This window comes from Pungitius pungitius, chromosome 9 (genome assembly GCF_949316345.1).
Source record: "Pungitius pungitius chromosome 9, fPunPun2.1, whole genome shotgun sequence".
Classification (NCBI taxonomy): Eukaryota; Metazoa; Chordata; class Actinopteri; order Perciformes; family Gasterosteidae; genus Pungitius; species Pungitius pungitius.
In genome coordinates this window covers 641,317-667,112 of record NC_084908.1, presented here as the reverse complement: position 1 = coordinate 667,112, position 25,796 = coordinate 641,317, and the positions used below count along the sequence as shown (strand labels likewise).

General features: G+C 45.2%; 1 protein-coding gene across 5 annotated transcripts in view; it reads right to left on the bottom strand.

The window, feature by feature from the left end:
* crebbpa (CREB binding protein a) overlaps positions 1-25,752 on the bottom strand; it is a 30,553-nt gene extending 4,801 nt beyond the window's left edge. Inside the window, exons 1-24 of one of the 5 annotated variants that reach the window (XM_062564217.1) lie at positions 24,838-25,752; positions 18,534-19,219; positions 13,725-13,980; positions 11,588-11,701; positions 10,293-10,553; positions 9,764-9,863; positions 9,429-9,566; positions 9,161-9,278; positions 8,871-9,042; positions 8,300-8,362; positions 7,969-8,090; positions 7,251-7,460; positions 6,619-6,933; positions 6,160-6,333; positions 5,190-5,352; positions 4,684-4,802; positions 4,328-4,567; positions 3,900-3,988; positions 3,058-3,138; positions 2,609-2,665; positions 1,446-1,523; positions 1,281-1,348; positions 762-912; positions 29-175 (exon numbers count right to left, since the gene is read on the bottom strand). In XM_062564217.1, coding sequence (XP_062420201.1) covers positions 29-175; positions 762-912; positions 1,281-1,348; positions 1,446-1,523; positions 2,609-2,665; positions 3,058-3,138; positions 3,900-3,988; positions 4,328-4,567; positions 4,684-4,802; positions 5,190-5,352; positions 6,160-6,333; positions 6,619-6,933; positions 7,251-7,460; positions 7,969-8,090; positions 8,300-8,362; positions 8,871-9,042; positions 9,161-9,278; positions 9,429-9,566; positions 9,764-9,863; positions 10,293-10,553; positions 11,588-11,701; positions 13,725-13,980; positions 18,534-19,219; positions 24,838-24,925 — 4,010 coding nt within the window. In that variant the 5' untranslated portion in view covers positions 24,926-25,752. The remainder of the gene's footprint in view (positions 1-28; positions 176-761; positions 913-1,280; positions 1,349-1,445; positions 1,524-2,608; positions 2,666-3,057; positions 3,139-3,899; positions 3,989-4,327; positions 4,568-4,683; positions 4,803-5,189; positions 5,353-6,159; positions 6,334-6,618; positions 6,934-7,250; positions 7,461-7,968; positions 8,091-8,299; positions 8,363-8,870; positions 9,043-9,160; positions 9,279-9,428; positions 9,567-9,763; positions 9,864-10,292; positions 10,554-11,587; positions 11,702-13,724; positions 13,981-18,533; positions 19,220-24,837) is intronic. The other 4 variants (XM_037472251.2, XM_062564219.1, XM_062564218.1 and 1 more) reach the window with 4 other exon arrangements.
* Between the last annotated feature and the right edge of the window lie 44 nt (positions 25,753-25,796).

Here is a 25,796-nt window from a genome sequence, read left to right as displayed (position 1 = left end):
GTGCCACACAGTAATTCGCCGTACAGACCTAGTGTTGGGGAAGGAGCACTCTGAGCCGTACTCCTGCACGTGCATGCCAAAGAAGCACACATCTACGCCGTCGATCTCCTCAAAGGCAAAAAGTGCTTTGGTTCTGTAGGGAAAGGTCTCTGGCATTTCCCCGGTGTCCACAAACCTGCGGTAATGAAGAAGAATCAAATATTAAGATGCGCAAAACTACACACTTGATCTCTAGTTAGATGGAGAAACATTAAAGCTTTTCAACATATGTGACATATAGTTCCTGCACAATGAGCATAAATCTAAAATTAAATGATTAATATTCCAAAACTTCCAATTAACAAATGCATACACTTCCAGCACTGTAAGTATACTTTATACAGTTGACTTGTTTATAGTTTGAGGTTAAAACATTTAAATATAAATATATACAAAACACTGCTTCAGAGCAGGAAATGCAGTTTCTTCAATATGAAGAAATGGCATTTAAAAAATAATGTCGTCAATCGTCATTGTGTGCTTTCTTTTTCTTTTAAGTATGTGTTCCGCTCCGTTGAGGTTCCTGTATCGTTTCAATCGTACGATCCACCAATCACGGAAGACAAGGCAGGTATTTGGTTGTTTACAACATCATGGAATTTCTCACTTGGACTGTTGCTCAACAATGGCCCAGGTGTTAACGATATGAAGAGATCCAACTGCTTAAACAAGCCAAAGCCTGCATTACATTCAACCAGTTCTCCTGTCGTTGATGCTCTCACCGGGATTTCATGCCTGGTTTTACTTCCACCATTTTATCAGAGCTCGCCACCACTCGCACAAACACCTCTCCGGCCTCTGGGTGGTTCTGTCTCTTCAAGTATTTATTCACACGGTCCTCTATGTACATTCCCAATCGTGTCGACTGCAGCCCTGCAGAGTACAAACACACAGGAAAAATCTATTACAAACTGCAATTCTTTTTATCGGGATAAAAGTAAAGCAGGGGGGACTTATTTAATACTTACAAACACAAGAACAGATTTAAGTGAAACCATGAGAGTTTAAATTGCTTAGCACCATATATAATAAAAGGTCAGCTCTTTTTACAAACACCAATGAAAAATACCATAAAGACCAAGGCCAACATAGTAAACAACTAAAGGACAGCAACTGCAGAGAAGTCAGGGAGACGTATGCAGCACACGTGCAGGTGGTTTGTGTTATAAAGCGCTTCGGAGACAAAGCTGCCATCATCTGTTGACATTTCGAACATACAAGTAAAGACAAGTTCTACTAACGTTTTGCGGAAAACTTGTTTTCCTTTCGCGTTTTCGCACTCTTCTTCAAACAGTTTTCACAGATGAATCTGGAAAGGAAGAAAAGAGAAGTTGTTACATTTAAAAAAGAGAAAATGTGCAATAAATATTTTGCTAATCTACTGAAGGTACAAGTTGACATCTCACCCAGACGGCCAAATGACGTCGTAGTGTAAGACGCAAATCTGGTGCATCTTCCGTCCACAATCTTTACATTCAACAAACCTAAAGAAAACAGACATTTAGAAGAATCTGATATTTCACAGATAACGGAGGTACATTTCTCCTTTCTATCTACTTATTTTTTCGATTAATCAGATTGAAAAAAACACGATAAAAAAAGCTTTATTCATCAACAGAATTGACTGCACTTTTTGAACAGGTTTCTCCTTCAACATAAAAAATAAATACAAATCAGAAACTGTTCTTTTTAATCTGTTGTCATGTATATATTTTGTGTTTGTTCCAAATTGGTTATTGTTGTCATCTTAAGCTCTTTAAAGGGGGTTTATACGTTTAAGTAAATGTGGAATAAAATGTATACAGATTGAAAAAAGAGAACGAAACAAGTAGAAAAGGTGCTGGAGGCTCGTTACGTTCCTCACTTCAAAACGGCGCAATGTCATGTGGATTCTGCATACTTTGCAATTGACACACTATTTTAGTTTATTAAGTATGGAATTCTCCCACACTTTGGACAATTCAAGTCGTACAGACTTCTTCCTGCACCGCGTGATGCACAACGCCTACCGTTGCTCTTTCCTCTACCTCGGCTTGTTTCGTTTTTTTTGTTCGGCGTTCATCCCTGCGTCTCATCGAGGGCCATAATAATTTTGCGACACAACAAATCGATTTGTTGTTGCAGCCCTAGCGCTGATAACGCAAAAAAAATAATACAATGTAATTCATGCGTATGCCAATTGCTGATTAAATCATCAAGACTCGCAGTCATGATCTTGATGGCCATCGTTTGCACAATATTTTAGCTGCTAACGCAGAATGCCATTGAGAGGTAATCTAATTTAACACAAAATCATATCGACAAAATAAGAGCCTCAGACAGAAAGGCCTTGACCACAGGCCGGTGGTGCTGCTGAATTGCCCCGAGGCCTCGCTAAAGTTGAAGTGATTGATGCGAGAGCTCCAGGGAGGAAATGTGCAGAATGTTCACCAAAAGCCAGATGTGACACATGTAAGATGTGATGAGGAACATGAAAGGGTGGAGGAGGAAAGTGACTTTGGAATAAAAATAAGCAGCAGGAACAGGACACAAGTCAGTCCGTCGCACTGAGAGGGTTTCGTGTACTTACGGTTCAGGGTCGAGCACATCGTTCTTCTTCCGTTCAAACTGGTCCTTTGAAATCATCCTGAGGTTTCAGACAAAAGGAGGAGAGGTAGTGAGAATAACAGGAAAAATAAATGTCCAGTCCAAGGCGCTTCGCTTTTACTCATTACTGGCAGGTCTGTGTGAGGCTGCGCTTCCATAAGACTCTAAAAAACACAAAGGCTGTTGAGGAAACGGGCGTTGATACATCTAGAAGTCTTATGAATAAATAATATTAGGCGACAACATTCTGGATTAACATCACGAAAGTCCCATGTTAACTAAAACGCTGCAATGTGGGACATTCCGGCTGCTGTTCTGAAGAAGACTTTTAGTCTGATGTGAGAAGGGAAATTTCATCTTGCTATTAAAAAAATAACTTGAAGAATGTTTTTTTTTGTTAATAGTGGATTTATTAATAGCTAGAGGACTCACGTCTGTGGCTGTGCGGGATCATCTCCCAACGTCACGCTCTCCCCCTGGATCTCATTGAAGCACTTCTCACAGAAATGATACCTGCAAAATAACACATTCAAGATTCAGCACATTCAACACTCGCCAGTATTCGGCTACTTGTGTTCTACAATCCTGCACAAAACAACGCTTGTCATTTATGTTTTATGACAGAGATCCGGGAAGCCCTGAGCTCCCATTGAGAGTGTTGATGGACTGTGCAGCAAGTCTCATGTTGTCTGTCAAGCTGCGCTTCATCACTACTGCTCTGCTCAAAAAGTGCCCAGTTTAAGTGTGAAAAGGAGGGAGGCTGCAGTGAACCCGTTTAGCCAGCAGGGGGAGCAAGGGATTGTGATGCAGGCAGGATCTCAACAGAGAGGAAAAGACTGACAGCACCGCCGTTTGGGGCCAAAGACGCTATTCTTTCATCGGTCGCTACCGCAATAACGCACCGCTGTGTTGCCCCGTGTCGGTCGCTCTTTTCACTTTAAAGTCTTCGGTATGTTCTCTTGTATGTGCAACACTGGCCCCTGGCTGTTAATAAACGTTGTTGGGAGCAAGAGCGTTTTGTAGTCTCATGCCGTGCCGTGACCTGGAGACACAGCCGTTAAAGCCTGGATCACACAGGGTCCTCCAGAGCTACAGAGGAGCAGAGCCCAGGCTGCAGGTGGTGGCTGATACGCTTCCAAGTGCTGCATTTGTTGCCCATGAGAACACTCAATGAACAACTGCGCCCGTGACACGTATCAAATGACAACAGACGTTATTTTAAAAGCGATACGTGGTTCAGTTTATGTGGGACAAACATTCACAGACGCCTGTACCTGTTCTGGTAGCTGTAGTAGGTGCCTCCAGTCGGTATGGTGCACAGCTGTTTGCCATAGCAGCATAGGGTTTGAGGGGAGAACTCGTACTGGAGACACAAGTAAGACGACAAAGTAAACAAAACATTCATCCCATGAAACCCTTTACGTTTATTTCGTTGGTTTATCTAAATTGGCTTTATCTTTAGTGGTAGCGTGGACAAAGTACTAAAATATTCCCAATGGCATGGTGAATAGTAAAAACCCAATATTCAGAGTCTCCATAGCTTTTGTGCATATCCCCAAACAAAAAGGAAGCAGTAGCAAACAGCGGATTTGGAGTAATTTGGCCGCAATGCGAAAAAAATCCCTTTTCTATCAACATCATTAACGGCAGACAGAAAAATGCCATTTCCCTACTCCGGTCATTGCATCTTTGATCATCTCACCTTCCTCCCGCAGCAGTAACCCAGGCCCTGCATAACCGGGTCAATCTCGGACTCAAACACCTCGGCCAGCTTGGAGCAGTACTTGTAGACGCGGGATGTCTTGCGGTTGTAGAGCCAGGCGTTGTTGAACATCAGCCAGACATCTTCCACGTACTGCCAGGGCTCTTGGTATTGGCCTGTGTCAAGCTTACGCTTGATTGTGGACAGGTCTATTGGGCTCTTAACGATGTCAAAGTAGTCCTGCATATCAAAGAACAAAACATGTGCAACATTTAACAACTCGTGGGCAAAACATTCATCGTTTCAGTGTGTTTTAAGTAACAACATTGTGTGGAAATGGGATGTGTGCTACGTACAGGGATGCCCAGAAGCATGGGGTCCACAGGCTGTCTGAAGGGCAGAGACTCGGGGTCCTGCCTGTAAAGAGACTCCAAAGTCGGCATCAGAGCCTGCCGCAACTCCTCGGGCTTGAAGACTGAATAATGGACGAGGTGCGTGTTAGTAGTCCAAAACAAGTAAGGGGGAAAGGAGGCTTTACTGTACAGGAAACTGGACAAAACAAACTGAGGATACTGCTACAATATTCTTCTACGCTAGAACGTGCCAAAGAAAAGAGACTCAACATTCAATCCCGGTCGGGCTGCATTTTGTTGCCTGTATTGCATCACCGGTCTCTAATTATCAACAAAACCACACGTCAACGGCATCATGATCCGTCGGTTTTATTCGGTTTGTGTCTGAAATGCTGCTAAGCTCAAAGAGGGCTGTTGAGTTCGGGCATTGTTGAACCCGTCCGCTTAGCGAGTGGCTCGCTCACACTCGCACTGCACGGATTTTATACATTTGTTGGCATCAGACTCACTTTTCCTTCGTGACTGAGAGGGGGATGAAGAGGCCGTGCCATTGGCTCCACCCTCTTCCTCTTCTTTGGGTTCCATCTTAATTTCTGTTTTCTTCACCTCCATCGGCTCCGGCTTTTCCTCTGGCTCCTCGTCCTTAACCGCTGAAGCAGAGTCTTCCTCGGTCTACCGACGAAAAGTGGGAAACGACCCGTTATGTTTTTAAAAATATTCGACGACAGCATTTGTCTCCCATATTCAGGATTTTGATGATTATCCCTTTGAATGGTCCATCTTAAAATTCTTTATTCTAAAGCTAAAGGAGTGTAATTTGAAATATCGCGTGGGTCCATTTCAACAGCAGAAATGCCTCAAAATGCATTTCAGATGGAAAGAGGTATTGCAAAAACCAATTTTGTATTAAGTCTGTCTGCGGGTGTTCAATGCAACTTTTCTCTTTTGATACAGATTTCAGTCCCTTAACTCCGGGTATCTGTACCAATAATTGTGCTCTCCTTTTATAAACATTTCAATAACTTACTGAGTGTAAATATGCAATAATTCCTATTTACCAAATAATGCAATTTTAATAACTCATGGATGGCAGTATGTTTTTTTATCCGGAGGCCAGCAGCGAGTCTCGAGGTCTGTATCAGAGACGCTACCTATTTGTTGCACTGAAGCATCCTTACTCAAAAGTCAGAAAATACCAAATTTAATTTTTTTAGCGTCCGGCCTTCTGGTGAAAGTCCTTGCATTGGAGGCAAGAAAAAACGAAGTGCAAACAAATGAAGCGCATAAAAACACATCTGTGTATAGTTTTGTGTTATAAAAATACAACCAAACAATCAAAAATACACGCTGTATGAAGCGATTACTTGTTTATTTACAATTTAGTCTTTAGAAGATAAAATCACAAATTTCGGAATGTGAGATTTAATAGGTTAACTAGTTTATTGACAGCCCTAATTTAAACCCAGCCCTTCAACCCACCTCCATCTTGGGCTCGGTTTTGCCGCCAGCGGCCTTAAACTCTTGTTGGTCATGGCGTGCCTCGGCTTTGACCTCCTGGACAGGCAGGTCTGCTGCGACATGCTGCGAGTGCAGGTCGGCAGCTGAGGCCGGCGTGGGCACCCGGTTCTCCAGACTTGCCCCTGGTTGAGACAGCTGAGAGCCAGGGACAGAAAAGGACAAATGTCAAGTTTTGGCAGCAGCTCAACAGCTTCCCCTGCGTGCAGAGCTGAAAACACAGGTCACAGATGAGCGCCTCCATGGTGGTTTCACCGCTCCTTGTTTTAACATTCTCATTGTGACGGATGTTACAAGCAGTGGGGAGGATGCAGCCAACAGACAGATGGGTGGATGGGACGGGTCGGCACATGACAGTCAAAGGGATGGGAGCTTGCGGGGGAGGGGTCAGAGTGGAGGGCATGCTGAGGGTCTCTGTCTCACCGGCGTGGTGGGGGGCTGAAGTGGGGCCTGCGTCTGTGCTGCTGCAGGGAGTTCCACCTGGGGTTGGGGCTGGGGCTGGGTGGGGCGGGGCGGGGTGGCACCCTGGGCAGGGCCAGGGAGGGTGGGGGTGGTGCTGCGGGTAGGGGGCTGGGGGAGCATCAGGTTAGTGACCCCGCCGGCCGTGGAGGCGGCGGGAGGAGGCGTGGTGTGCAAGGGGGATTGGGAGGAGGCTAGCTGAGGGCCCAGCAAGGGGCCAAGTGCATTCATGGGGAGGTTAGCGCTCTGTTGTGGTTGCTGCTGCTGCTGCTGCTGCTGCTGGAGAGAGGGACAGAGACAAGTGGCAGGCGGACATACGCATTCAAGATTAGCGGACATAAGGTCACCCAAACAGGACACCGCCCACAATTAGGGGTTTAGAGAGCACGTTGGGATTGGCGTGAGAACAATTTAAGAGCAATTAATGCGCAACATTGGTTGGTGAAATAAGTTTGCGGTTTAGTCCCCCGGGTCAGCGCAACTTTGTTGTGCCGCCTAAAAGGATAGAGTTGATGGGAAAAGAGAAAAAAAACGCCAAACCTATATAATGCGAGTGCGATTACCGCAGCTCCTGCACACGCCTCGTCGGGTCTCACCTGGGTGATGGCAGCCTGTGCAGGCGGCTGGGCTAGGCCCGGCACGCTGACATTCATGGCACCCGTTGCGGCGGCTGTGGTTGATCCGGGAGGGAACTGGGTCTGAGCCAGGAACTGTCCCTGGCTTGCTGTCTGGCCCACCATGTTAGCTCCACTATGTGCGGCTATCATGCCCTGGGCCTGGGGCATCCTGGAGGGAGACATGCCCATCTACAGGGCAGGTAGAGAGGCGTTAGTATGAGCAGTGACAGGAGTTCCCACTGACCCAACCTCAAGCCTCTAACTCCATTAATGATATTCTTCCATAGATAACAAGTTTCTTTGTGTGTAACTATACTTTTACAGTCTTTCGTGTGTCTTTATTTTCCATAAAGTAATTAATAACTAACACTAGTTAAGAAAAACTGGCTGGTGCATTCTTCAAACGCTATGCACCACATTTAATTAGGTTGACCTAAAGAGCTGGTAAAATCCAGACTGATTTACTTCACTTACTATATAGTTATTTATACATTTAACAACTTCAAATATTACATTATTAGTATTTGCCTTTAATAATTAGTACATGATTGTAGGCAATTCATCACAAATACAGAAAGTATTACAATCCTTTCAATTTTGCACTTGTGTCACCCATCTTGGTGTACACCAGCTCTGGACAAGACCAGCTCATCTTACTTATATGCCCAAGCGTGTGCGTTGCGATGTGCTTCTTTACCGCTGGGACGGAGCTCATGTTCATTTGCTGTGGGTGGTTCATGGGTGAGGCAGCTCGGGCTCCCATCGGTGTCTGGGATATTTGGGTGTTGGGCAGAGCCATGTGGTTGAACTGGTTGATTCCTGTAGGGAAGATAGGACCAAAGCTTCAGCAATGGACAAACCCAACTCAAAAGGAAGCACATAAGCTACAAGTATTTGCACAACCCATGTACAGTAAATGGCATCATTCAAAACCACTAATTACTTTTGTCTCTTTTCGGTGCCTACTTGCATTTTCACAGAATAATTAACTGTATTTGTCCCCTTATCACAATCATCTTTAGAAATACCTTGTGAGACTTGCATGCGATTGGTGATCTGATTTGGCATGTTGGGCAGTGAGACAGGTCCATCTATAAAGCAAAGAACGTCAAACTAAAATACAGCTCCAAGAGAAGCAAAGCCAGTTGTAAGGGAAAAAGGCTAATGGCAACCGTTTCAAGAATAAAAATAAACAACATGATAAATGGCTGGATATAGAGCAGCTGTCTGGAAATTCAACTCAGAAATCTATTCACAAACTGGATGAAATAAAACTGTCCACGGTTTCTAAAAACTACAATAATGTCATCGTCGGAAGTTTTTTTTTTAGACAAGATTACGTCTGTTCATTTGTAAAATGAGATCTGTGCATGACGGGTCAGCTATAAGATGTCTTATGATGGTCAGAGATGTGGGTAAAGAACATGATGGTCCTCTCCCAATGTCAGATACGTGCACCAAGCCTCCCTGTATATATGTTGGTGCTGGAGAAAAAGACCTTTGAGTAGCTTCGACTTGTATGTGTGTGTCAATGCTTTCTCCTGCTTGCAATTATTTTACCCCAGTGTCAAGTAAGAATGTCTTTAACAGTGAACTCACTCTGTGGCCTCGGGCCGAAGGCACTGGGCTGGGGAAGGCCGGGCTGCTGGGCCCCTTGTGGGACCATTGGGGCCTGATTGATGATTTGCTTCTGTAGCCTTGAGCGCCTCTTCTCCTCCAGTTCCTTTTGTATTTTATAGATTTTCTCAGCTAGGAAGTGATAGTACTCATCCTGAGGCGAGAAAAGAGGGAAGTTGAAGGAGAAAAAAAAGGTACAGTGTATTTTGTGGGGCTCTGAGTGTGTGATCTAGATGAGGTGAGCAGAACGATGATGAGGTCAGGAGACCTACCCGGCTGTTAGCTGACTCGTACATGTCCCCCTCCACCTTTCTTGCGTAGGCCACCAAGTTCTCCATTCGTCTGTCCTTCAAAGCTGCCGGGTCCGGGGTAGGGAATATAGCTTGTACTCTGCCAAAGGAGTGCAGAAGTCGCAGTAATGAACAACAGATGTTCTAATAATCGGGCTTTCAAAACTGTATATTTTAAAATCGGTGTCGAGAGTGAAAGAAGTCGAGAGGCGGTGACTGTTGTGCGGCTCTCCAGCAGTTATGCACTCACAGTTTGTGGACGAGGTGATTGCGCAGGTCCTGAGTGACGTGCTCGTGCCACGCCTTCCTGGTGCCCGTGGCAGAAATGGGCGCTGCAGTGGGCAGGTTGGCCATTGAGCCCACAGTGGACCCGTCTGACAGCATCTGACTGGAGGCGACGCAAGACGACACCAGGAAGTTACAGCGTATACTTCTGTGATTAGTAATGGGGTTTCATTCAGCCCCTCCAGGCAGCGACACTCTTGTTTTCCATCAGAAACTGTGCAGTTGAAGCTGCTACTTAACGCTTCTTGCAATTCCCAAAACATTTAGGGTCAACAAATGAAATGATTGGCTGGGACAGACCTGTTAGTGTTGAGTGTGTTGGGGAGGGAGTCTGTGTGCAGGTTCGTCTGTTCTGAAGTGGTCACAGACAGCGCTCCACCTCCAAGAGCCATCTGGTTACCTTTAAATACAAAACACTGAGTAAACACCTCCGAGAATAATATACATTTTTATAAACAATACTTCCACCGAAGTGCATTGTGTTACAATGAAAACAGCAATATGTGGACAGGCTTTTTTATACACACATATCTGGCCCAAATAAGGAGCATTTAGGATTTGACGAACAACATTCATTGTCACTGTATGAGTCAATAACATTGCTCGTTTGTCTTTAAAATGTAAAAAACTCAGAGCCCAAAAGATATTTAAGTGTAAGAAGCTGGACTAAGAAACAAAAAGAAAGAAAACAACATATTTTACCAGTAACAATCAGTTGACTGCCGCTCTTGTGCTGCAGTTGATCAATATATACACTTTGCGAAAGGATGCAATATTTTGAGGGTTTGCTAGAAAACACAGGGATAGAAATGGGTCCGTTTGTCTGTACCAAGTGCATTGAGGGATCTCAATTGCGGAAGCTGTTGCTGCTGAGCCGCTGCGTTCTGTGCTCCCGTCGTCTGTCCCCCTGCGCCCCCCCGGGCCTGCCCAGCGGCCTGGCTGCTGTAGGGCAGCCCGAGTGCCTCGTAGGCCCTCTGCATGGAGCTGGGGTCTATGGGGGTTGAGGTATTGATGGTGGGAGCACTGGGCTGGCCCACACCCACTGAGGACATGGCGTTCTGGAGGCCTGTGTTGGGGGAGCTCAGCATGGCTGCAGAGAGACGGAGCAGTCAGGCCAGAACACCCAAATACAAACCTATTAAGTATACCGCATATTGGATTTAAAGTGTTCACTCTACTGCTTCATCAGGTTAAATAATTAAATATGAGAAGAAAGCTTGCCAAAGTGAGAGTACAAAAAAAGACATGCACACTTTGACCTCTGGAGAGATGAAGTCACATTGCAAAACGATACAGTAAGAACATAATGTAGAGCTAAACGATTGAAAAAGCAGTGAACTGAATAAATGCATGAATCCCTTCAGGAGACAGAGCATTAGCATTTCCTTATGGTTCAGATTTGGTCGGCCTAAAAAGCCTCTTAGTTCTTGAAATGACAAAAATCGGAGGAGGCAGGATGAATAAGAACTGCAAGTGATGAAAGATGCTGACCAGAGTGGTGCCTTAAAGAAAACCAAAAAACAGCGGGAACCACAATAGGGGGGAAAAGTAACTAGTGCAAGGGAGCCAGAAAAGAATGCAAAAGACTGTTGGGCACTAAAAGAACAGTCTGTGACAACAAAGAAAAAAACGTTTTGTTACTAGAAGTAGTGTCTCAAATTCAGCTCAGCTCTGGAGGGGAGAAACCGTAAGCAGCATGATACCTCCTGCTCGCGCTCTCCCACTCCTCCCTCCCTCTCTCTCTCCCTCTCTGCCTCTATGCATATTATTTCAATTGTGTGTTCTTGATGCAACCATTATAGAGGACAATAAAAAAAATGACATTACATTGCTTCAAAGTATTTTTTGCCTTGAGCTTCGTCGTCAAGAAGAAAAAACGGCAAACGTGAACGATCGATGCGTCTTTTGCCAGGGAAGTCACATGCAGGTGTCAATTCTTTCTAAGGCCATCACTATGGACTACCAGAGCTCAATAGAGCGGCTCAATCTGTGGATAAAGACTGGGCCCTTTGTCGCAGAAACACACACAGCTTGCCGTGTGCCAATTCAGCACCGTCAATGGAAGTAATTGAGCCGCGTGGCGCGGAGAGAGCTACTCGACCCGAGCCGGCTGCTCACACTCACGTTGCTGGGTGCGCTTGTCGCTGGCGTTCTTCAGCGGGAGGCAGACGGGACAGTCGTGTCGTGTGCAATTTTTCCAGTGGGAGATGATCTGTCTGGATGACGCACAGTGAGCCACTGCAAAGAAAGAGGCGGAAAGATAAGGGACACCCCGAGGGTAACATTTGAATGCTGACAGTTTGCCACCGAGGGCTAGAGTCGACGGAGGCTCGCCAGACAGGAGAGCAGCTCATCTGAGAAGCAATCACCAGCAGGCTCAAATTTTGCCACAATTTGAGGAGGTATTTATGGGGGTGGGCACGTTAACGGGTTATGAATACGTCAACATAGCAATCCATTAACTCTGATAAGGATTTCAGCATTTCTTTTTAGCATCGGGAGGGGCTTAACACTGCTGGACATTTTCATCATGAATCTAGTTGGCGTAGTCGATAAAATGTGTAACCAGTGCAAACAGGAAGGATCTTTTCACCACTTAACGGTGTTACACAGCATGGATGCCTGTCCACTATCTGTCCAAAAAACTAGTGGAGCAAAACTTCGGGATTCTGAGAAATTAATTTTAAAAAGTACATGTTAAAACTTAATTTTCTTTTGTGGAAGGAACTGCTCAACCGGCATCACTGACAGTGTTTTTTCTGTCTTTCTTTGACAGATTCCTCAAAGAAAATCTACAAGCTTTACAGAGTAAGAAGTCCCCTGTACTCACTTTACCTGACTCTACTGTGCGTTAACTTGCTGTTCCCTCAAGAGTGCCCATTATATTGTTCTGAAAACTGATATAAAATAATCTTTACAATTACTACCCAGTTCCGACCTGCAAGAGTAAAGCATAACAATTTGTTGGGAAACAAAATTGCTTTCTAGCGTCATTTAGTGGGAAGGGGAAGCAGAGATCTTGAGCAGGAGGGAGAAAAAAAAGAAAAGAAAAAAAGAGACCGACTCGTTCACTCTGAACGCATCTTGGCCTCAGAGTACGTTTGGCAGGAAAATTAACAAGCATTCAACTCCACGGCCAATGGAAGACATTTAAACAAAATGAAGTAGTGCTTGAGGCCAATTTTTGATTACAGCAATGCTGGTGCTCACACAGGGCCCACGCTTCTTTGTCTATTCTTTGTATTGATTATCTGTTTAATTTACCCTTTTCTTATATAACTTATATTATATTATATTATTTTTACCCCTTTTAATTTCAATCAACTTGTTTGTGAATTATTTATATATTATGCAAATATGTCTTTTATTGTTTGTCAACTGGTTGCCTAGCTATCTAGCTAATAGTCTGCTTATCAACTCCAGCTAGTAAAGCTGGACATTTTAGACAAGACTAGGCCTGCACGATACTCCAAATGGACTTTGTTTTAAAGCCACTAAGGCTTGGGAACATTTGGTCTTTAAGCCAAATGAGAGAAGAGACAATTAACAAGCTGGTATGTTGACTTGTTTAAAAACAGTGACAACGAAAAGACGCAACACAACTCACCTAAAATCTTACCTAATACACACCCATCCACCCAGTCTTTCAACCTGAACTACTGTCGGTTCCCCCACACTGCGTTTGCCTCTTTTACCAGGAGGGCCATGCGCAAAGTGCGGTCCGAGACGCATCTCAAACCCGACCGCATCGCCACAAGCTCGATGCTTTGCCCTGGCTCTGTGTCATTTGCACTTTTATGTTAACAAAAGCTGTATTTATTTATTTAATTTGATATCATTTTTCAGATTTCAATTCTAGAGCCTAAATAGCCGTAAGAGTAAACCGCCTTTTGTTCTTCAAAAGAGCGTACTTCCATTATTATATGCAGGTACGCTTATTAGGTCATTGTCATTATGTAATCAGTGGTATAAAAGGTCTGAAAAATACAATATTGTTTATTGCAATTAATTTTGGGGACATATCTGACAACAAAAAGTAGATTGTGACAGCCCAAGACAAGACATCCAGTGGTCAAATGGCTTATAACTACAAAGTGTTTGTTTACTTTGCTAGGATTGCAATAAACATTGATTGACAGGTGGCATGTTAATCCTTTAACATTGTGACCACATGCAAAGCAAAGTCTAAACCAACCGCCATGATATTTTCTATTTTCTGATATTTTTTATTTCATCGTGTGTTTCACATGCTCCAACTCACCCTGGCAGGACTTGCCGGCCTGGCAGTGGGTCATGTGGTTGAGGACGTTCTTCATGGTGCGGCAGTGGGGCAGGGAGCAGGCTCTCACCTCGCCGTTGGCCTGCTCCCGTCGCTGGCACTTGTGTGCGTGGAGCAGCAGGACCAGCTGCTGCTGGATCAGCTTGCGCTTCTCTGGGTCAGCTGTTGGGCCCGCTGACGACACGGCAATGGCGCCGCCCGCAGCCAGCGGAAGCATCGCCGCCTGCTGCGGCGTCTGCTGCATGGCGGGGGGGGGGGGGAGGAAATTTCAAAAGGGTTATTGAGTCTTTCGTGCCTGCGAGTAGGGACGCACGTATAAAATTCTCATACCGTCCATACTGCTGTTACACCTTCGGCAGGTAGCAGATTTTATTTCTACACGTCATCACAGAGCGCCCGGCGGTCGGAGCTAGTTGTAGTTGTAGTTATGTGTATTGCAGTGGTAATTTTGGCAGCTATTTTTGATTTTGTCTTATAAATGCATGTTAGATTTAGGCATATTTAACGTCCTACAATCTGTGCAATACATACTTTTTTGGGCTGGATCATGAACCAGCCATTCTCAACTGGACCCTCACTATTTATTGAACAGTCTTATTTCTCTCCTCTTTATTTTTTGGTTGCATGACCAGTTTTCTTCTCGTATCTGTCCTCCGGGTTTTCCTCCACCTGCTCTGTGCCACCACATCCTTCATCTGCCCTGAGCAGTTCCATCAAAAGCATCCACCTGTCACATGTACTCGCACGTTCATTGTTGATTAGTAATATACGGTGGCCGAGACGGTTCTTCTCAAGATGTGGTGTGTGGACTGGTTGAAGTGCGTGGGTCTCAAAACGCTGACTTCCGCCACCAGAAAACGGAGCAGACAGGTCCGCATGAACTTCTCTGCTGGCCGACCAGCCCCGAGCTGTTAAACGGGTCTTCGTCTCCACGCACATCGTCTCTGGAGTTCCGCGGCCGAAGGGTAAAATGGTCACGGTCTGTATCGGTGCACAAGAACCACCGCCGGCCCCACAGTGACCTAGCGGTGTGGGTCCGTGGATGACATCATGACACTTTAATAACCACCGTACAGGGTCTGTACGTTGCCCATGTTTGTTAGGTGCACGCAAAAAAAAAAGAAAAAAAAAAGTGTTGTGACTTAGTCACTACCAACATTTTCGTCTCGTCAACGAAAGTTAGCATAGATTTAGTCAGGTTTTATTTCAGTCTCGTCTTTTTTGTCAACGAAATTAACACTGGTGCGTTGAGTCATGGTTATAACAACAATGAATAACCTACAACAAACTCTTTACAGGGTAAAACACCACAAAAGCTTGTGACACAAACATTTTGTAATACTAATAATTGTACATTTATAAAAAATTGCAAAACAAGAAGTAACTAACTCGGTTGCTACAGAAAAACACAGAAAAGCACGACACAGGAGGAGAGACCAGAGATGCACCAACACAACAACTTGTGCCCAAGAGAGGAGCTGTGTCTGTTTGGAGGTTTTTAGTTTTGATAAATCCGACGTAAGTTGCGTTAGATCAGAAACTATTTATTGCAAAGTCTATTGAGCCTCTGGTGGCAACACTAGCAGCCAAAAAAATCTAACAAGCTAACGAGCTGACATACACACTAACAAGCTAACACACTAACAAGCTAACACACTAACAAGCTAACACACTAACAAGCTAACTCGCCGGCCAGTTGTGAGAAAGTTGGCCAGCGAGCAGCGAACAGCTGTTTGGGTAGCCGCAGTTATTTTTGGGGTCAATGAATTAATGCGTTTACTTGAAAAAGCAATATCGTGATATAGCGGGATACAGTCATGTTTCTTATTACTATGATATGAATTCTTGGCCACACCGTGCAGCCCTACCTGCAGCTGTCAATACCACAACAATGCCACTTTGACGACCAACTGAAATCCCAGTGACTGTGCCCGCATATGCTGTATGCGTGCACGCGCACCAGAAGACAAGCTACCTGTGATGCTTGATGTTGCTGCCCGTTTCCATCTAAGCAAAGACCGGTGACCTCCCAGCCTGTCACATCACCCAGGCAAATTCACAACATGGCGTCTCACAAGCAGGCAAGGGTTTGCTGTGGCGAGGAGCAGTGTGATCCTCACTGCTGCCAACACGTAATGGATGTAGCCGTGTAGTGTGCCCAGGATGTACCAAGAGCTCTTCTACCTTCACATATAGAAACTATTCAGGCACTTCAACCTTGAGTAGTTACGATTATAACGGAGTAAATACAATCCGGATTATATTTATTCTCTTGTTTTATTATATTCATAAATATCAGTTTTGCATGACCATGATAATTTTGCACCCAGCTGAGAGTTAACTATGAACTCTTCTGGGCTCAGGGGACCTGTAATGTATTTGCTTCTACTCCCCGTACATTGTAATGAAATGTTTAGGTGGGGGTGTAGGTGTGACTTCGGGAAAAAAATTACCTCACCATATTCAGGGACAAACCTTATAGAAGACCAAAGGGTCAGAGCGAACTTGGGTGTTATTTAATTTCAAATATATATTCCAGTATTTAAAATGGGAAACAACAAGGATAAATCCACAAAAAGTTGTTCAAGGAAAAACTCCTGGTTAGAGATTTCTAAAAGTCGCTCTGGTACACGTGCATGGGGTCACCTCAGAGCAGCCACAAAGTCCACATGTTTAAGATTTCACACGTCGAGTAATTACCTTATGTTCATTCTATAGGATCTATAGGTCAAGCACACAATAAAAGTAGAAGTATTATTCAGTCTGTTCCAATCTCCGGTCCCGACCTTGAGTTTTTTGATCTATTCCACCACTATAGTTTATACAAAAAATGTTCAATCCACATTTCAAACCCAGAAAGGCTACCTCAAACGACAACATCATTAAGACGTGAGGAACTATAAAGTCTGTGATTGTGCCGAGCCACCCACCCACACAGATCAATTTGCTGCCGCTCTCATCCACAAAGCTGCTGCAGACCAGACTGTGCCGTGCCATGCCATGCCAGGCCAGGCTGTTTCCCCTCAGGCTGTTGACACCTCACCAACAGAAAAGATGAAAAAGACCCAGCTGAGTAGACCACACTGGCAGCCTTTCAACACAGCTGAGCAGACGTGTGCACACACACGCACACACTTACAAATGCACTCCCTCCCCCCCCCCCGCCCCTTTGCTTCACTCTTCCCATTCAGCCTTACCCCCCCCTGCTCACTGACACACATCGGCAGTCAGGACCGTTGCCAAATATCATCTGAAAGCTCTACTCCCAGACTATTCAGCATCCCCTCCCCACCTTCTCTCTCGTTGCGCTCGCCCTCTTAATGATTAAGTCGTAACAATATCGGTCCCTACGTGATTGACAGGGAAAGCAGCCATCAAATAGGCCTGAGAAACCAAAGGGAGTGTTCATGCATTTACAATAACAAAGGAGTATTGGGCAGGAGGGAGTGACTGTGGCCTCAAAAACAACACAGATGCCCAGAAAGAGGTTCAACCTACTGTTAAAGAACAGAGGAAGCCACACACAAAGACTTAATGTCGTGGTTTTCATCTCAAGAGTTACTGGTGACAAACATGATTCCTGCAAATCCTGACAATTGAGCTTCTGCATTAGTTTTTTTTCTTTCTTGTGGTTCTACATACTCTATTTGAGAATGTAACACCCAATATCTCTCTAAGCTTCCTTCCAGTAGCTTGCAGCATGTGTGTGTTGTGGTTACACACAGCATTAGTGTCTCGGCTTTGACACAGTCAGTAAAAAAGATGGCTTCCTACCGATTTCCTGTGAAACCACAATCATTGAGAGCGTAGGTATGAAGGGGCCAATGACACCATGAAAAACACACACAACTTTGACAACAATGTCTATTGGCCGATTTCCAAGCCCAGAGTAGAACGGCCAAGAAGGTGGTCATTTAATTTCTGTGCGCTGGTGGGAGTAGGCTCTATTGTGAGTGTGCGCATGTGTGTGTGGGTGTGAGGCGGAACTGCCATGCACACACACAGCGATCGATAGTAAACCTGAAGGGGGGCAACACAGCACATGCTGTGAGAAATAGAGAGGTGCCGTTAGCCTACTGTGACTCGTACCCTTTTACCTCGGGCTGGGCAGTACGGCCAACCATTCATATGAGTGTTTTGAAAGATCCTGACCATAAAATGTTTGTTTTTTGTTGTGTAAACACGTTCATTCATTGACGCCAAATAGGCGAGTTAGCTGTTGTGGCTGCTAGTGTTATCAGAGGCAATAATGGCGGCCCGACCAACCCGCGATAAATTGTTTTCTAGTGTAACTTGCGATGTTAAAAAAAAAAAAAAAAAAAAAAAAAAAAAACCTCCAACCCGCCGGACACAGCTCCTCTCTTGGGAACAAGTTGTGCTTCTTGTTGTGATAGTGGGCGAGCTGTACCCAGCAGGCAGTTTGTGTAATGTACAATACGGTTATGGATTATTGGGGTTACAAATTGTTTATCTGTAACAAACTGTTGTGCCGGTGTTTTACCATGTTAAAGAGTGTTTGTCGTAAGTTATTAATTGTTGTATAATGTTATAACCATGACTCAATATACGTAGCCTGACCACTCAGCGGTAAGGAGTAAAAATAAAATATGGCTCCTGCCAAAAATCAACATCAGTATATATACACCGGTATGACTGTACGTGGAAAAAAAAATTTGGTGACGGAATTCGGGTTCCACCCATCCTCTAATTCGATGAATGACAGATTGAGAGCTGTGCCCAGATAAGTGGGTTCAATATATCAACATTCTCACCGTAGAAATGCAGACTCACCTTGTTCGTGTTGCCTGCCTGCTGCGCCGCGCCGAGGGAGGCGTGAGCTCCCATCTGCTGCCCTCCCTGGGCCAGGGTCTCTGCCAACGCACTCCCAGCTCCTCCGGGCCCTGGGGCGGCGCCCTTCATCGTCGCTCCCTGGTACTGCATGCCACCCACCCCTGCTCCCCGGCCTCTCCCGGCTGCAGGTGAAAGACCGCCATTCATCACCTGGCCGGGTTGCGACTGCCCTCCCTGTGCCAGGAGCCCCGCGTGGCCCTGGCTATTGTTAATCATGGCCTGGCCAAAGCCTGTTGTGTTCAAGCCCATTGTTGCAGTATTATTGTTGTTGTTGTTTTTCAGTCCTGTTATTCCGGTCGGCGTTCCGGCTTTTTGTCCCTGGGGGGAGGGGTGGTTGTTGGGGGAACCCTGGCTGAGGGGGCTCATTCTCAGCGGCGTCCCCAGCTGAGGCCCCATCCCGCCTGGCTGAGGGGTCGCTGTGATACTGGAGGTGCTGCCGGCTCGAAGTAGCTCTGAGAGCTGCTTGTGCTTGGCGGCTGCGTCTGGTACAACTGAGCCGCCACCGGGCCCGCCGCCCCCGGGTGCGTTTGAAGGCATCCCGCCCATCAGGCCCAGATCGCCTCCATTTGGGATCAACTCATCTGGAAGGTCGTTCTCTAAATCATCCCAGGATAGTGAACCCAGATCTAGGAAAGAAGGAACAGTAAAGAACAATTATTAAAGATTATTTTGATCCAATCCCTTGGGAAAAAGTTTGCAACATTGAAATGATTCCAAAACGCAGGATGAAAGCTTAAACATCCGGTAAAACAATTCAGAGTGGCTGATAAAATATTAACTCACGGGTCGGACGTGTTGTTTTTAAAGCACATATAAATGGCACAAATTGGATCACAACAAAACTTCAATGTATTCACTTTCAGCAAAAGCAGTCATGTCGGAGTTACAGTTCCTTTTACCAAAACCCTGCAACAACAAAGGAAGCCATGACCTAATATTTTGGAATGCGTGCAAAGGACACCACAGCAAGCGTTTACCTCACTTTAACTGACTACTCCTTCATGGTGTAACTGTTCACGAAGGGGACATTAACAAGCTAACAGGCTCACTGCTGCTGCACTGTGCGCCTCGTCCCTGCAGCATGCGACACAGAAACGGGAAGCCGAGTGATTAGAACAGCATCAATGCTGGCTGACAAACAGCAGGGAGGCGAGAGAGAATGCGGCAGCGTGCGGGGTTCCTGCTGGATGGAGGAGGAGTATTTATGTCACACCATCCAGAGGCGCAGACATAACGCTGGGAGCCTGGGGCGAAATGCTAGTGACAAAAAAAGGGGGATAGGAAATGTGTGAGCATGTGCTGTGCTCTGCAAATAAGAATCCCTCACTGACTGAGCCATAATATTCATAGCTTCCCAGCAGTTTACCACAACAACAGTTGATTTTCAACAAGATTATGTGAACAGAATGGAAAAATAATGCGGCGCGGTTTTTCTTGAGTGACTGACCGATTTTAAATACGCTCTTTGATCACTCTTTGATTGTGATCAGTCACACCTGAAGCTGTTGCCTGGTTACCTGCAGGACATTTCAAACGCATTCGAGCACATGCACGCTGTAAAAATAAAAGCACCCGTCACCTGTTGCTATTCATAGAACAAGACTACCATTGGTTGGTTTTACCACCAGTCTCATCTCATTCTATACCTTGCAACGACAGTTTTTTACTTTGCATAATTGAACAAATAAAAGTTGTCTTTTCTGTCCGAGCAGTGGAGCAGTTGCTTCACCAACAAAACGCATGGGGTCACCCGGGTAAACAGCTGGACCTGGCAAATAATACAAGCTGTTGTGCCGAGTTGCAGCATCCAGTAAGATAAAAAAATGCACACATTCCTAAATAACACCCTCAATAATAAAGCCCCCTGCTAGGCTTATATGCAAAGCTTTTATCTCACTGCTCGCTAAAGGTAAACATAGGCTGCTTAACAAACCCAGACTAACATGACCCCAGCGGGCTAAAAAACTAACTCACTTCTTCAAAGTCAATTCAGACGTAAAACTGCAAATTCACATTTTGAAATAGGGAAACAAACTAGACGAGTGGCTAGTAGCGCCCTGGCTCAGAGACAGCAAATCACTGCTGCTGCACAGCCATAAGGTAGGGAAAGCTGAGGAATGCCAATTTATCTCAATCAAATCGAGCTTGTTCGTTAACACAAACGAACCGGGCCTTGGTCTTAACGCTACGGGATTGGAGATCACGCAACTTAGCAGAAACAGTCAACCCCCCTCCCCCCACCCATCATCTTCATTGAGATGCAGGGAGAACCCGGGCCTTTGAGGAGGAGGGTGCTTGGCCGACGTACTTCCCAGATCTGTTGCGCTGGCATCAGGCGAGCAGGTGCTCTGTGTGGAAGGAGCTTGTTTAAGGCTTGAAGGGACCATCCATCTTTTCCCTCCTTGGCTTCTCACCAACCAGCAGCGGCCGCATGGACGCTCTCAAAGCAACAGCAATCAGTTGAGCCACATGCGCTCTGGCTCGCATTCATTTCTGAATGGGGCTGGCGGGTGGGCGCACGCACACGCACACACACACACTTCTTGGCCGGGGACCAGAAATGCAAAGCAATGTTTTGGTTAGGTAGCGCCACATGCAGTCAAGGGAGCCCCAACCATGGATGGAGGGGGAGGGGAGAAATAAGAGTCGTACTTCCTTCCGTATATCTTTCATTTCCCATTGCTTTGTCATTATTACTTTTAATGCTCTTTATGCCCTAAATGACTGATCTACACACCGGTCTCTTTTTTTTTGTTACGTCCCCTGAGGCTCCTGTCTGGGAGCTACGGCTATAAATAGACTCGAAAGCCGCCCCACCGGTGGTCCAGACTGGGGCAGTCTGTCACCCTAGGGCCGAGTGTCTCCGCCTTCATGGGACAGGTGCTTCACTTCAGGAGTCACCTATGTTCACATTCTAGCTAGCAAGCCCCAAGTCTGGACCCCCCTCGCTTCCCGGGGCCGACCTGAAACACACATCACATCTTGTGTCGCATGTGAATTTTGAATTTAAATTAAATGGAAAAAAATGCAGGTAATCTAGCCGAGGTGTTGTGCAACAACATGAATCACGTGGGTAATTAGGAAGTGGATCAAACTGTGGTTTCTGGCAAAGAATTCACCAATACGGACACTTGTCACGCTCTTAGTTTATCATTCAAACTTGTGTTGCACCGGACCACTGTCCATCCTCCATTCCGCAGTTACCGTAACATTAACCATTGCAGTGTGTTTTAGTGAGGATGACTCAGGTCTTCAGAGCCAAACAACACATGTCTTATTGGGTGCCTAGTGGAGCTTCTACACCATTGGAAATTGGCTTGGATTTAATTGTTTATTGATCATTTTTTAATCACCTGATCTATTGGATGTCCATGGTAACATCTTGAAAATCTAACTTGATACCCTCAAAGCAATCCCTTTCTTCTCATCCTCACCAGGCTTCATGCCTCATATACTTACTTAATGACTATGTCAACGTGACGCATTGCTTTTGTTGGAATGAGTGAGCCGGTCTTTTAGTAAAAATATGAGGAGGTCCAGTCCAAAAAACATGACACGGTTCCCATATACCCTTCACATGAAAAAGGTACGTGGTGACAAACACCCTTCAAGCCCCCCCGTGGTCTGTTTTGCTGCTCCCCCTTCTTTTCCTGCAGGGTTTTCTGGTCGCCCGTAGACAGAAACATAAATGGCTCCATTAGCAGCTGCGTCATGAGCTTACCAAATGCCTGCTAGGCTTCAAAACATGCCATTTGCATGGTGAAAGCGGATATTTGGGGGTTTCACTAACCCCTTTTGCCAGAAAGATACCACAATACTGCCGCAACAATTATTTGCCATTAAGCCATCTTTGCTTTTTCACAGTGGAACGCGGCAAACTGCAGACTCTGTTACGAGCACACCTGCATCATGTGGGAGCAAGAACGCCGTGACGTGTAGCACAACTATATGACATTCAACATATTTGGCAGCGACTTGCACCCTTTCAAGCCGCCCCTGGAATGCGGCAGTTCATCTGGTCCTGTTGGAGGGTTAGTCGCCCACGTCAGTAGTTAGCTGGTAGCGTTTTCTGGAAATGTCCCAGTGGTTTGGGCACATAAGTAACACGTCCCAAAATGTCACACCTGTTTTCCAAGAGGGGAGGAGGGATAACATGGCTTGAATAGAAAAAATACACACTCTGTGTTTCCAAAACCAAACTCTTTCTCTGCAGTTATTTACGACCAATGACAGTGTGGCCCAGTTCTGTCCCATGGGGTCCGTTAGGTCCCAATGATAACGGGCCAAAACGATAAAGAGTATAAAGGCAAGGTTTAAGGATTGTTCATTGCAAACATGTGGTGCCTCTGCCATGTGTGCGCTTTAACCCTGGGTCTTGTCAGCTGCTTTTGTTGAATGGCTTTCCAACAATTTTTACTGCGCACCAAATTAAACGATGAGGAAAACATGCCGTTTGAAGACATGTGTTCAAGAAAAACATTTGCCTGGCTATGGATTTGCATCCCTACAACGTCACTATTATACGATTCCAAAACATTTTGTATCTTTGCACAAATACAGTCCCCACGCCCTCACAGAAACTTACTGAATATACCTTTGCGTGTTCACAGCAGCAGGCCAAGTACTGGCTTTAAAACCCCAAACAACATTAGAACTACAGTAAGATATTTATGTCGACTGAAGGCAGTTTTATTCATACTACTCAAATTAAGTTGTTATGGTTAATGCAGTAGAAAAACCATTGACTAATTATACATACAGTAGATGCATTTCAAATGATTATTCATATAAATTTAGGCTGGTTGACAACATTTGAGAACACTTTAACTGACAATGTTTGGCTTTCACCAACAACCACTTTGTCTGTGTTTCAGCTGGAAACTTTAGAGACAGCTATCAAAAGAGTTGGATCGGACCAATTCACACATCAACATGCAGTAAATGCAGTAAACACCCAAACACTGAGCAACTAAAAGGTAAAAGATAAGTGCTAGTGATCACAGTGATATCAACAACTGTTTGCTGGAGGTCTTAAGAGATGGTTTCTCTGCATTGGTCCCTTGTTCTTCATGACCTTACCACCTTATGCCCTTACCACAAAAGTTTGTCCATCATCACAGCACACAGCCAAGAAGTTGAGTGTCACAGAATACCACACCCTCATATGAAAATGACACATCGCAAGAGTTAAAAAGTTAGAAAAAAATATTTTTCACGTTGGTAATTAACCCCAACCTGCAAATGAAACACTTCCTGCACAATCACAGGTAGCTGTGTCATTACCAGATCAGTCTGTGGCTCCTAGATTTTTTTATTATGGATGATGTGGCCAAGGAGATTGTGTGTGTCTCTTTTTTTTTTTTTTACACAATTGGTAGCTGAATCAAGCTGTGTTTCAAACGTTGTCCGTTGGTCCCCTTTTCCTTCTCCGAGGCAAATACCTTCTTAAAACTGAAATCGCAAATAAAAAGGAAATCTCACTTAAATGTGCGCGTTATAAAATGATCCAGCATAGAAATCTGCATAGCTACATTAGATGTATTCTAAGATGATGATTGTGACCTGGCTTCTTGACATGTCATAGATGATGCATTATACGAGTATGGAGAATCACGGTTTAAGATGTCAATCACCCAAATGCCATCAGATCTATGATACAAATCACAACAATACACGTTGTTCCATTATGTGTTTTGCTGCTTGGTAACAGAAAGACTCTTTTGGTAACATCCTCAAACTCGGTTGTCGGTGTCACACATAAAGTTGAAAACGGGTGTTATGTAGAGAATGAGCACTGAAAAAAAGCAACTTCCCACCAGTCAACCCTTTTTTCTGCTTTGCTGTATAGAGGCGTTGCTTTAACTGTGAGGACATTTTGTAAACTCCAGTTTGCGGGTTTCTTGTATTGTGTTGTGTTGAGCTACAACGTTACCACACGGAGGTACGCTTCAACCCAGGAACGTAATAAGCACCGCATTAGCAGCACAAGACGAGCTCACCTAATACACCGCCGCTCGAGTGTCGGTGCAGTTTACTCCCTACCCGCAGAACCACAACACTGCAGTAAAAAAACACAGCAACAAACTGCCCACCGACACGGCGCGCCGACCCGGTGACTTCCAAAAAGGTGCTGCGTGGCTGCTCAATGCGTTGAAGAAGCAGTGTGTCACGGCGAAGTCGAGTTGGTGTCTCGAATAAATTCGCGTTTGACGTTGCGTTGTGCAAACCGTGTTGAGGCCTTTACCTGGTCCATCAGACGTTGACAGGGCAGGTGAACTCAGCTTCGGCCGCTTGGAGTTGGGAGGTCCAGTTTCCAGCAGGTTTTCAGCCATAGTTGTTCTCTTGTCCGGGTGGTTTGCTTGAGTTGAAGACGTCGATTTAGCTTTTCTTCCTGGTACGTTGTTTTGTGATCAACTCGAACCGTCACGATTAACACATTAGAAAGCTGGCAGCCTGCTAACGCTAGCTAACTGGCTAATAGCTAACGTTAGCTAATTGCCTGCTAGCAGCTAAATTAACTGTTAGCGTTAGCTAGTCCGTGCTTCAAGTGCCTTTCAAAAGAGATGCAATAGCGCCCCGCTTCGCCAGCGCCATTCACCCCATGATAATCCAACACCCAACACCCACATTATCGTCGTTAAATACCCCAAAATAAAATTCGCCCCATGAAAAAAAAATCGAAATTCAAATGGATAGCTTAATAAAATCGGTTGTTATGCTGCATTCCGGTGGAAAGGTCGCAAATTCTAGATGTTCGAAGTACCCATTTTGGCGTGACGTCAAATCTCTTCATGCAAAAATCGCGCGAAGATCCGCAAAATGCACAATTGCACAAAAATGCTGTATTTTTGCAAATCACCTCGAAAGTCACGACGTGGTGTCCGGTTGGCCACGGTAAACAATACTGATCGTGAACGGCGTCAGGGCTGAATCGCCGCACTCCGAAGGGGGAAATCAGATATACGGAGCGTTTTTGCCCGACGACCGCCGACCCTATTCCCGTTTTTTCACACAAAATGTCTCCGAGGCGACGTTAAGAAGTCGTTTTCTTGGTAAGGACGTTGTCATATCACGGAAAGGATGCTCGATTTCCTACGTAAAAGCCAGTGTTGGACCGAAATCCTAATTCCGAGCCACGACAAGATGGCGGCTGTTGATTCCTTCGATACAAAAAAGTTTTTTTTTTCTTTTCCAGATCGTCTG